At 38.7% G+C, this 12640-nt stretch overlaps 1 protein-coding gene across 1 annotated transcript in view; it reads left to right on the top strand.

Moving 5' to 3' along the window:
- The window catches only part of LOC139953599 (DNA damage-regulated autophagy modulator protein 1-like), a 91933-nt gene that overhangs the window by 48479 nt on the left and 30814 nt on the right, over positions 1–12640 (top strand). Inside the window, exons 3-5 of the mRNA XM_071953069.1 lie at positions 5683–5739; positions 10598–10665; positions 11714–11868. Coding sequence (XP_071809170.1) covers positions 5683–5739; positions 10598–10665; positions 11714–11868 — 280 coding nt within the window. The remainder of the gene's footprint in view (positions 1–5682; positions 5740–10597; positions 10666–11713; positions 11869–12640) is intronic.

Genomic DNA, 12640 nt, shown 5'->3' with positions numbered 1-12640 from the left:
GATGCACTATGTGGATTGGGTTTTCAGTCCCTATATACATTGGTTTTCGCTGGAAAACAAGGTGTTTTTTTTTTCATTCATATCTTGCAACTTCGACATCCAATTGAGCTCAGATTTTCACAGGTTTGTTATTTTATGCATATGCTGAGATACACCAAGTGAGAAGACTTACCAATAGTGTCCACTGTCTTTAAATCGAACCACACATTTTCTTAAATCACATTTTTGGGGGAAAGAGGGGAGCCAGATTTTTGCGGGGTCTGCCACTTTGTGATTTCCATTTCAAAGCGCTGAGGGTGGGGGGGGGGGGGCTTGTGCATCCTATCTACCCCCCCCCCTATTTTTTTCCAATGTCTTCCTTTAACTGTAAACATAAAAACATTCTCAACTAATAAAGCACAAGGGAAACTGATTGTAAAAATGTTTTCCCCCTCAACAAAAAAATGAGTATATAATTCTGGCTTAATTGTCTTTACTGCTACCTAGAGATAATGACTTGTATTTTGCAAAATATTTTTGTAAAAACAACTTCGTAATTGTACTAGGCCCTACTCTTTTTCTCTACTGTCCAATCCTTGTTTTGCGGGAACAATAAACTGTCCCACCCTTTCGTAGAGGTCACCTTGTATAATTTATGCCCCCCTGGGACTTCGCACAATGGGTAGTTTCCACCTACGAATTTCGCCACAAGGAAGTATTTTATTAACTTGATTACAGGTTAGTCTAGGAGTTACCTCTCTGCATATAAAGTTTTTTTTTCCTTATGGTTAAAGGTCCTGGACATGTTTAGTAATCACTCAAAATATTTAGCAAAAAAAAAACTTTCATGATGTAAAGGTTAAGACAATGAAACAGCGCCCTTGATAGATGTGACATTGAAAAGAGGTTACTGGAATGTTTCTACGAGTGCTGTTGATCTCAATTTTAAAGTGCCCTATGCGCATCCTTGAGCATTATAAATAGTTTTAAGTTGATGATCTTTGTGAAATTCAAAATAAAAACATTTAATATTATGTCCAGTATCTTTAAAGACACTGGACACTATTGTCAATTGTCAAAGACCAGTCTTCTCACTTGTTGTATCTCAACATATAATATCAAACCTGTGAAAATATGAACTCAATTGGGCGTCAAAATTGCAAGAGAAAAATGGAAGAAAAAACACCCTTGTCTCACAAGTTGTGTGCTTTCAGATGCTTGATTTCAGGACCTCAAAATCTAATTCTGAGGTCTCGAAATCAAATTCGTGGAAAATTACTTCCTTCTCGAAAGCTACGTTTCTTCAGAGGGAGCCGTTTGTCATTATGTTTTATACAATCAACAGCTCTCCGTTGCTTTTTACCATTGCTTGCTACCAATTATTTTGAGTCATTACCAAATGTGTCCGGTGCCTTTAAGAAAGGACCTTCTAGTTTCTAACATTGTGTCATCATGGCTAGCTTATACAGGCTCCCCGTAAGAGTGATGTCCATTCTAAATCTGAATTACCAAGTTATGGCAGGTTGATGATTTAAAGATTAGCTTGTTAATCACCAAGGCTAAGGGTAGCTAGCCGAACGGACGGCCTGCGATTCGATGTAGGAAATGACACATGCATGAAGGGTTCTCCAGCATATGATCTGGGCCCACTTTCATAATGCCTGTAAGCACAAAAACTTGCTGCTAAGCACAGAAAAGTATTGCTTAACAGAAACAGGTCTGCACCCATTTTCATAAGGCCTGTAAGAATTTTTTTTTTGTTAAGCACAGAAAGTATTTGGGCCAATAACATCCCTTTAATCTTTCTCAGCTCCCAGTAGGGACTATACAGTCCATCGCTGCCGTGTCGCTCCGAAGGCTTTTTCATACACAATATCAACCTCTACCCTCGCAGGTACCCAATTATACCCCTGGGTGAAGAGAAGCAATTATAGTAAAGTATCTTGCTCAAGGACACAAGTGTCACGACCGGGATTCGAACCCACACTCCGGTGAATTAGCACCAGAACTTGAATTCGATGCTCTTAACCACTCGGTCGCGACACTCTACAGCGGCAACACTCTACCTGAGTGATGGATAATGGATATGCACCCCATATGAGAAGCTACTTTTAATGATGGAAGCCATTATGGCCGCCAGTCTCTAATTGCTAGACTTCTTAGTCTACTTTTCCTTGTTCCAATTTCCAAGAGGTCATCTATATACCCTCAGGGAGCGAACCCGGAGGACACAGTCAACCACCGTCCTGAAAAAAACTGGGCTCAACCCCTCTGAAGAAGGAAGCTTGAGAGAAAAGCCAGAAGAAAAGTATTAAAAGAGAGGGAAATTAAAACATTTAAAGTTTGAAACATTTATATTTAGCTGGAGTCACCAATCCTAGACTTGAACATAACAAGGGAGTGCTAGACATTTGAAGATGTTAGGGCTAGGGCCCAAATGCATAAAGTTGCTTAGCAGAAAATACTGGCTTGACAAATTTCTTTGCTTAGCCAAAAAATGAGTGGTGAACTGTTTCTGTTAAGCAATACTTGTTTTAGCTTGCAAGTTTGTGTTCTTACAGACTTTATTATGAAATTTAAAATTGGGCAACCAGTTCCAGGCAATCTCCAAGAAGAAAATGCATTCACATTTTAAAGGCGGTGGACACTATTGGTAAATACTCAAAATAACTGTTAGCATAAAAACTTACTTGGTAACGACTAATGGGGAGAGGTTGATAGTATAAAACATTGTGAGAAACGGCTCCCTCTGAAGTGATGCAGTTTTCAAGAAAGAAGTAATTTTCTACGATTTTGATTTAGAGACCTCAAAATTAGATTTTGAAGTACCGAAATCAAGCATCTGAAAGCACACAACTTCGTTTGACTAGGGCGTTTTTTCTTTCATTATCATCTCGCAACTTCGACGGCCAATTGAGTTCAAACTTTCACAGGTTTGTTATTTACGTACTATATTGAGATACACCAAGTGAGAAACTGGTCTTTGACGATTATACCAATAGTGTCCAGTGTCTTTATTGTTCACGTTCTCGGGAATTGGAAGACATTGTTTGAGAAAATAATTCATGTGATTTCAGAGCAGGAAATGCATTGCAGTTGGTTGCCTCCAAGTTGCCTGTAAAAAGTGCCTTGTGTGACAAGGCGATAAGGCTCTGTTTGAAATTTATGGCTGTGCTCTGCCCCTAAGGACACTCGTATGCTCAATTTTGTGATTTTTTTGTTTTCAAATCTTTGCTATGTTCTGCACCCTAAAATCATTTTAGGCACTGGACACTTTTGATAATTGTCAAAGACCAGTAGTCTCGCTTGGTGTATCCAAACATACGCATAAAATAACAAATCTGTGAAAAATTTGACTCAATTGGTCGTCAAAGTTGCAAGAGATTAATGAATGAAAAACACCCTTGTTTGACAATTTTGTGTGTTCAGATGCATAATAAAAAGCTTCAGCTGAAGTCTGTTTTTATATATTAAACTTCCTCTTTCTCAAAAACTTTGGTACTTCAGAGGGAGCCGTTTCTCACAGTTTTTTTTTTTGTTCTGCTAACATCTCTCCATTGCTTGTTACCAAGTAACTTTTATGCTACAATTGTTTTGAGTAATTACCAATAATGTCCAGTGCCTTTACTTATTGCAGACACTAGACATAAATAACAAGGATGCACTCATTAGAACAATTGCAAAACCTTTTGAAATCTCGCAGACCGAACAAACCCAAGCGATGACCAGACCATGCGGCCACCAGGGTGTGGGTGATAATAGTTGAATTACAGCGTGCTTGGGTGACCATTATGTCTGGTCAGTGGTATAGCGTGTTGATCTGGCCGGCCACAAACCTTGGGCAGGGCTTTGACCCCGCTCTCTAGCCTAGATTATAGTGACCGCAGATTCTGGTCTTATTAACCTATTACAGGGTCATAAAGAAATGTTACAGGTACTTTGGTAAAGGGTCATTCAGAATAACCAATGTTTCAAAAGTTTTTTTTTTTCTCTTGAAATTATTTGTGGGTGGTCAGAAGAAAATCAAAAATAACAAAAAATAAAAATGTAACAAGGTACTTTGGTAAAGAGCCGATCAGAATAAAAAATTGTTTTTTAAGTTCTATCTTTTTTCCCTCAAATTAAGATTTATATAAGGTGATCAGAAAAATAGTTACTCAAAATCAAAGTGCTAAAGTAATTCTGGTGAAGAGGCATTTAGATTAAACCACTGTTTAAAAATGTCTGTTTTTTTTTTTGGTTTTCTGTCTCGAAATTTGGGTGGTTTGTCAGAAGAAAAGAACTCAAAAACAAAATCTTACAGGTACTGTGGTAAAAGGGCCTTCAGAGAAACCAATTTTTATTAAAAAGTTCTATCTTTTTCTTTTCTCTTGAGGTTATGGGTGGTCGGTCAAAAGAAATAACTCAAAATCAAAATTAACTTTACAGTTTAATTTTTTTTTTTTTACCCATACACCGGTGTGTGTTAGCACTTTATACTCAGTACTTTCCCGAGTCCTGTGAAAAAAATATCACAGGCATGTTACTCGGGTGGGATTCGAACCCACGACCCATGCAATTCTAGAGCAGTCTCTTACCAACTAGACTACCGAGATTGCCCGGTAGCTAGAGGCAGTTCGAATCCTATTTTTGGCAGCGGGTACCGCAACGATATAAGAGATGTTTAATTTGCATCGGGGATAAAGGGGGAAAAAAGTAAACATTAAATTTTATTAATTTTGGTTTTACCCTAGTGTATAGGTCTATATACTTAATAAAAATTACTCAGTTGGGATTCAAACGCACGATCTTTACAATTCTAGAGCAGTGTCTTATCAACTAGACCACTAGGATTGCCATGAGATTATTTTATCTGAAAGTTGATTTAGTAGAAAGATTAATTTATATATATTTTTTGGGGGGGATTCTACTAACAATATGTCTGGTCATTGCTCATTTTGAAGGCCATTTCCTAAAGTTGACAGAATTTTTTTTTTTTCCCCAGGGGTAGGGGGGTGAACAATGGGGGATTACCCAGGTCCTGTTTGAAGCTCAACTTCTATAAAATAGGCAAATGACAAGAATGGGGGAGGAGTTGTGGGTGATCAAGTGGGTGGGGGGCTGGGGGTCCCACGTGACAACAACCACATTTGGGTTTGAAACTGTACTTCATAGAGCAGGCAAGAACTAAAATTATGGACCGGGGGGGGGGGGGGGGTGTTTGGGGGATTTGGGAAATTGTTAATGGTTGGGTGGGGGGGGGGGGTAGGGAGGTTAGAGCCCTGGTAACTTGGCTCATGTGGGGTCGACGTTAACTTTGTTACCCAATTCCGGAATAAAGAAGAGAGCTATTAGATTAAGAAGGAAGTATTGAACTCGGATGTCCTGAATGACCCTCCCCCATCCTGGCCCGGCATTCAAGAATATTATCTACAGGAAATAACATGAATTATTGCATTAGAAACGGACTAATGCAGTACAATTACCACATACCTCTTCGTGCGCCCGCAGGCTAAGTTCTAATCTTGGTGATCAGCGTCTTTTTTCTTTCAAGCAATTTCCTTTGTTTAGTTTTTCTTAATAATCAATATTTCAAATTGAGTGATTTGTATCCATACCTCAAGATTGTTGTTTTTTTCTCACAAAGTTGTAAAGAAGTTGTAATAAAACACGAATTTCAATTTGACAATTTTGTATGATTTCTTTTTCTTGTCCTCTCTGTAGGTATATCCTAGCAGCAATCGTGAACCAGCACATATCGTTAGTCCTTCCATACATAAGGTAAGAAGCAAGGGGTTGATTTCACAAAGAGTTAGGACTCGTCTTATCTCGAGTTAGGACGAGTAACTCGTCCTAACTTAGGATTAATTTTAAGGTCTGCATACTACAGTGCAGGGTTGGGACTCATCATAAGTCCTAAGATTAGTCTTAAGTTGGGAAGAGTTTTGTGAAATCGACGGCAGTTTTATAATCTCCTTTGAATTCAGCCACTAAATGTTGGCCGAGCGAATAAGAGCACCAGACTCAAGCTTTGGTGTTTCTGATCAGTAAGTGAGCATTGTCTTTGTTTTACATCATTGTCTAAAGTGTTTCTTGTTTTGTCGCGTCATTAATATTTGAATAGTATACAAATTTACGCCAATGAAACGTTCCATAGTATGGTAACGTGTCCGATAACCATCTAAAAATCTGGGAAGCAATAAGCGTTAAATCTCTTTTGAGTGATTTCAGATTTACTATACTTATACACGTCACAAAAAAACGACGCCTTCGTTGCGCTCCATCAATTAAAAGGTAAACATTATCTTTGCTAACGATCATAGAAAGCTCATTGATTAGGCTAAATAAACCCATGTCCTTTATAGTGGATTAAGTAAGGTTTAAAAACAGAAAGAGATTGATTGGTAGGAACCAACACTTAGCCGAGTGAAAATATCCTTTCCGAACGTGAGTTGGCAAAAATTGCTCATTGTATGGGTTCGCCTATTCAAGGTTTTTTATCCCGGTTGGTGATGATTAATATCCTGATGAGGGTGTTTCTGATTGGAGGATTTGTTTATCCCGATCGGGATAGTTTTGGTGACCAGGGCCCAACTTCATAGAGCTGCTAAGCATGAAATTGTTGCCTTGATAAAAACAGGATTACCAAACAAATGTCCACATGATTTTCTGGACAAGCAAACAACAGCTGAATACCAGTAACAAGCAATATGCAACAAATGGAAATTTGGTTGGTAATCCTGTTGTTTTCCCGGAAGAAATTTCATGCTACGCAAACTTTTGTGCTTAGCAGCTCTATGAAATTGGGCCCAGACCCAACGAGGAGAAACAATTTCTCATTTGGAATCAGAAATGGTTTCTCCTATCATTTATGACTACTGTATCAATGTTTGAAATGTGTGTCTTACCAACAATAGCGTATGGAGCAGAAACATGGGCAACAACTAAATTGATAGAACATACACTCCGCACAGTACACAAAGAGCAATGGAGAGGCAAATGATACATATCTCAATTAGAGACAGGATTAAATGCATAGAAATACGAAAGAAAACTGGAGTAAAGGCCCGGTCACACAGGCCTCAATAACATGAACGAAAACGAGAATGTTAACAATGCACTCCCTTGGTTGGTTGAATGAGCGAGGGCGTATTCTGCGTGGAGCAACTCAACCAATAGAATGGGTGCTCTTTGCGTCGTTATTGTTATCGTTTTCGTTATCGCTGCAGTTTGACTCGGCCTTTAGAGGCATCATAAAACAAACTAAATGGAGATGGGCTCGTCACACGGCCTGAGACTCCAACCCACACTTCGATGACTTTACTATTAGAACTTAAATTTGATGCTCTTAACCACTCGGCCATGACACCCTACTATTCCAGTATTTTCACACTTTCTTCCCTTTGCATTTTCCTTTAAAGACACTGGACACTATGTCAAAGACCAGTCTTCTCACTTGGTGTATCTCAACTCAGCATAAAATAACAAACCTGTGGAAACATTTTGGACTCAATTGGTGGTTGAAGTTGCGAGATAATAATGAAAGAACAAACACCCTTGTCACACGAAGTTGTGTGCTTTCAATCGATGCTTGATTTTGAGACCTCAAAATCCAAATCTGAGGTCTTGAAATCAAATTCATGGAAATTTACTTCTTTCTTGAAAACTATGTCACTTCAGAGGGAGCCGTTTATCACAATGTTTAATACCAACCTCTCCCCATTATGTTACCAAGTAAGGTTTTATGCTAACAATTATTTTGAGTAATTACCAATAGTGGCACTGCCCAAACCAGAAGAAGTTGAGTTTGATGCTCTAAACCACTTTGCCATCCCAGTTTATTTTTCTAAATTTCTTCCCTTTGAATCTTCCTTTAAAGACACTGGACACTATCTCAAAATCCACTGCCTTTATCCAGGAGAACTTGAGTTTGATGCTCGAAACCACTCGGCCATGACACCCTACTATCCCAATATTTTCTAAGGTTTTTCCCTTTGAATCTTCTCTTAAAGACAGTGGACACTGTTGGTAATTGTCAAAGACCAGTCTTCTCACTTGGTGTATCTCAACATATGCATAAAATAACAAACCTGTGAAAATTTTAGCTCAATCGGTCGCCGAGTTTGCGAGATAATAATGAAAGAAAAAAACACCCTTGTCACACGAAGTTGTGTGCTTTCTGATGCTTGATTTCGAGACCTCAAAATCCAGTTCTGAGGTCTCGAAATCAAATTCTTGGAAAATTACTTCTCTCTCAAAAACTACTTTACTTCAGAGGGAGCCGTTTCTCACAATGTTTTATATCAACCTCTCCCTATTACTCGTTACCAAGTAAGGTTTTATGCTAAAAACTATTTTGAGTAATTACCAATAGTGTCAAGTGCCTTTAAACCTACCCAAAAGGTCCCTGAACCCTTCCTATCATTGCCCCGTGATTTGGGTTGAATGACTGATGCAAGCTTTCTGATCAGTGGGTTCCGCTCTGCACGCCGGCTTAACTGCAGCTGTTGCGCATACAGGGCAGACCATTATACATACGCAGTACGCACTGCACTGATTTTGATCAAACGACCTTTTTCGCTCCCCTCAACTTCGTCTTGTTTCGTCCAATCAGATTGTCTGATTTAACTGTCTAGGCCGTCCATCAATAGTTTGAGAATGTCTGACTGGTTTCATTGGTCATGTTGGTAGGCATGGGTAGAAAATTGCGAAGCTTTTAAACATAGTGAAGGGGAGGGGCTGAAAAAGTGGGTTAAAATGGGTGCAGAACCGGATTTTTTTATTGTTATGGGTTTGGGCGTAAGGTTGTGGGGTTGAAAGGCAGTGTACACTATTTGTAATTACTCAAAATAATTATTAGCATAAAACCTTACTTGGTAACGAGTAATGGGGAGAGGTTGATAGTTTTAAACATTGTGAGAAACGGCTCCCTCTGAAGTAACGTTATTTTCAAGAAAGAAGTAATTTTCCACGAGTTTGATTTCGAGACCTCAGATTTAGAGTTTGAGGTCTCGAAATCAAGCATCTGAAAGCACACAACTTCGTATGACAAGGGTGTTTTTTTCTTTCATTATTATCTCGCAACTTCGACGAGCGATTGAGCTCAATTGTTCACAGGTTTGTTATTTTATGCATATGTTGAGATACACCGAGTGAGAAGACTGATCTTAGACAATTACCAATAGTGTCGTTAAAATATCGTGTTGCTTTAGGCTAGCAGGACCAGTCTTGTAGGTTCATTAAGTTTTTCATTGGGTCATAGAACTTCAACTTGCCAGCTGGAGCACTTGGTGTAAATTTTGTCCGAAAAATGAGGGCGGTTTGAGAGGGAGATCAGATGGGTGTATGAGTGAGCCCTCGTGTGCCACCCACATTCTGTCTGGTGTATCTTTCTTTGAAATCTTAACCTGGTGAAACCCTCAGAGCCGGGATAAAACAGCTGAGCACGACCTGTGTAGCTGATAAAAAGTGACATACTGAGTGTTCCAGCGTGATGATGACTGCTTAGCAATAATGAGCAGGATACCAGTCACAAATTGTACATGTGACATGGTATTTTGGCCGTTAACCTTATTCTGGTTAGCTTAGTTTTGTTTTGCTTAGCAAAGTTGTTGGAGAACAAAACAGCTGAGCACGACCCGCGTGGCTGATACAAAGTGATATACTGCAAGTTCCTGCGTGGTGATGACCAACACTGAGTCATTATAGTCTGGTCTACGTGTTATTCAAATCAGCAAACGCTTTTCTATATTGGCCATATAAAAAAATAAACATGTTTAGTGTCCTCACCCGCTGTCTTTTAAGAGACACCTCGTTTTTTTCCTTTTCTTTTTAAATGAAAAAAAGAAAGAAAAAAAAAGTTATAAGCCTACATTTTAAGACACAAAAAAATAGCCCAGCCAGTCTTGAAAAACAACTGTAACTGTCTTGAAAAAAAAGGTGAAAAAAGGTTAGACGCTAAACATGTTTTATTTTTATTTGGCCTAATCAAGTAGGGGGAAATACGACTGGGGATTCATGGGGATTTCCTAGTTTATTGCTACCCTGCGCTGGAAACTTGATCCAGTTTTTGTTTTTTCTTGGAATGTAGCCAGGTACAGGGATTTCTTGCTGGCGTTCTCTGTGGTATTTTTTTCTTGTGATCCAATCTTTCTTTGGACTTCTCAAGGGCCCAGTTCCTCAGAGCTGCTTAAGCTCAAAAAGTAGCTAAGCACAACAAAGTGATACTTGCTAGAAATAAGGTTACCAGCAAAACTAACATGTGTACAATTTGTGACTGGTATCCTGCTCATTTCGGCTTAGCAGAAAAATATTAAGCAATATTTTCTGCTTACTTAATGAATTAGGCAATGCTGGCAACAACTTCTAAAATGAAAGAAAAATGTTGAGTAATTTTAAACAAAATTGTGATTTTTGTTATCCTAGCTCTAGAGATCCTTCGCCTCATAAAGGTTTTTTTTATGAGGTTTTTGTGATTGGTATTTAGTTTCAGTTTTAGTTGAAGCATACTTTGACTGTGGATTTATTTGTTTGAATCCAAATCATCTTCTTGTGATTTCTTCAGTGTGCGACAACTTCTGTAAAGTAGTGTCTCTTTTTATTTATTTTCAACTTTCTTGTCCCTTTTTCTTAATCTCAGTGATACAGGCGTCCATTTCCCAGAGAGCAGTATCTTCAGTTTATTCCTTGATGTCTCGGCAGCATTTTGTAAGTTTCTCTTTTTTAAACTTTGTTCACAAACTTTTCTTTTTCCTTTTTTTCTGTTTTTTGTGTGTTTGAGTTTATGGAGACATAATCTTATCACAAGGATCACTATTGGTAATTACTCAAAATAATTATTATCATAAAACCTTTCTTGATTGCGAGTAATGGTGAAAGGTTGATGGTATAAAACATTGTGAGAAACAGCTCCCTGAGAAGTGGAGTAGTTTTTGAGAAAGAAGTAATTTTCCACGAATTTGATTTCGAGACAAGTTTAGAATTTGAGGTCTCGAAATCAAGCATCTGAAAGCACACAAAAAGGGTGTTTTATTCTTTCATAGTTATCTCGCAACTCCGGTGACCAATCGAGCACAAATTTTCACAGGTTTGTTTTTTAATGCATATGTTGAGATACACCAAGTGAGGAGACTGGTCTTTGACATTTACCAATAGTGTCCACTGGCCTTAAATTTGGAAGACAAAAACACTTAATGAAGCATTTTTTTATGATTTTGGGATGAACAAAGAAAACTTGACTAGAGTGGGATTTGAAGCAACAACATTAGAGTAGGTACAGGCGCTCTACAACATAAGCTATCTTGCCCTACTTTGGTGGTTTCCTTATTTTGTCAATATCTTTCTTCGGGTAATAATTTTTCTGTAAAATCTGAAAAACATTTCAAAGAAATCATTTCATTGTGCACCAAATGTATGTATTATCTCATGTTACTGTATTGCTTGGGTAATTTCAACTTAATGTGTTTTTTTGTAACGAAATGCAACATTGAAATAAATGTAAATGTTACTGAATTGAATTGAAATTACGTCAATGGTTTTACAGTTTCAACCCATGTCTCTCTTTTTACTTTCAAAAAACACCCTTAAAAAATTCCCATAAGCAGATTGTTGTTATTGGCTTTACATTTCGACCAAGTCTCCTTTTTTCTCATTTTTTTCACCAAAGGCAAAAGTTCATACACAACTTGAGAATTAAAATTCTACTTTCCATTTACATTTCATTGATATCTATTATTTGATTTTTCTCAATTCTTAGTTTTACTAACAGCGTACGTCCGCTACCACCACGTCAGACAGTTCCAGGACAGATTCCAAGAGAATCGATTATGGCGTTTCCGTCGAGTCAACATCGCTGGTATGATGTGCAGTCTGGTGGCAGCAGCTGGCCTGGTGGTCCTATCCAACTTTCCGGTAAGTGGGATTATCTCCAACCATTTTTATTATATCACTTGTAAAAACCCTTCATTGAAAACCGCAATTCAAAATATAGTGTGGCTATACAACTATTTGCTTTGAAGAGCAAGGCCATTTTGGCAGTGAATGTTTGTTAACAGTTTAGGGTTTTTACAAGGTGCTACGGCGCATTAAGCAGCCACAGCCAGGCACACCGGTACGAACCCCTTCTCTTTTCGATAAATGCACTGGGTTCTTTTACATGCGTTTACACAACAAATGGGACCAACGGCTTTACGTCCCATCCGAAGGACGAAGCAATGGTTAAGTGTCTTGCTTAAAGACACAAGTGTCACAGCTGGGGACTCGAACCCACACTCTGCTGATCAGAAACACCAGAGTTTGAATTCGGTGATCTTTACAGCTCGGCTGTGTCTTTAACTGATTTGTACTTTAAGTGTCACAGCTGAGGATTCGAACCCACACTTAGTGTCACGGCTGAGGATTCGAAACCCACACTTAGTGTCACGGCTGAGGATTCGAACCCACACTCTGCTGATCAGAAACACCAGAGTTTAAATTCGGTGCTCTAAACCGCTCCGCCACGACACTTCCACAAACATAGGACTATGTTTGATGTATAAAACCATTTGTTTAGGGGGTCAAGGTGGGAGGGGGCGGAGGGTTCTGAGCCTGGGGGTGGGGTGCTCTCTCCCCTGCCCCCACTGCTGTTTACGCCACAGTTTCTAAGGAAATCATAATGTATGTGGGTGACAAAAATTATGAGTAA

This window comes from Asterias amurensis, chromosome 22, assembly GCF_032118995.1.
Source record: "Asterias amurensis chromosome 22, ASM3211899v1".
NCBI classification, from domain to species: domain Eukaryota; kingdom Metazoa; phylum Echinodermata; class Asteroidea; order Forcipulatida; family Asteriidae; genus Asterias; species Asterias amurensis.
The sequence above is the reverse complement of the archived record's forward strand: the minus strand, read 5'-3'. Positions and strand labels throughout refer to the sequence as shown.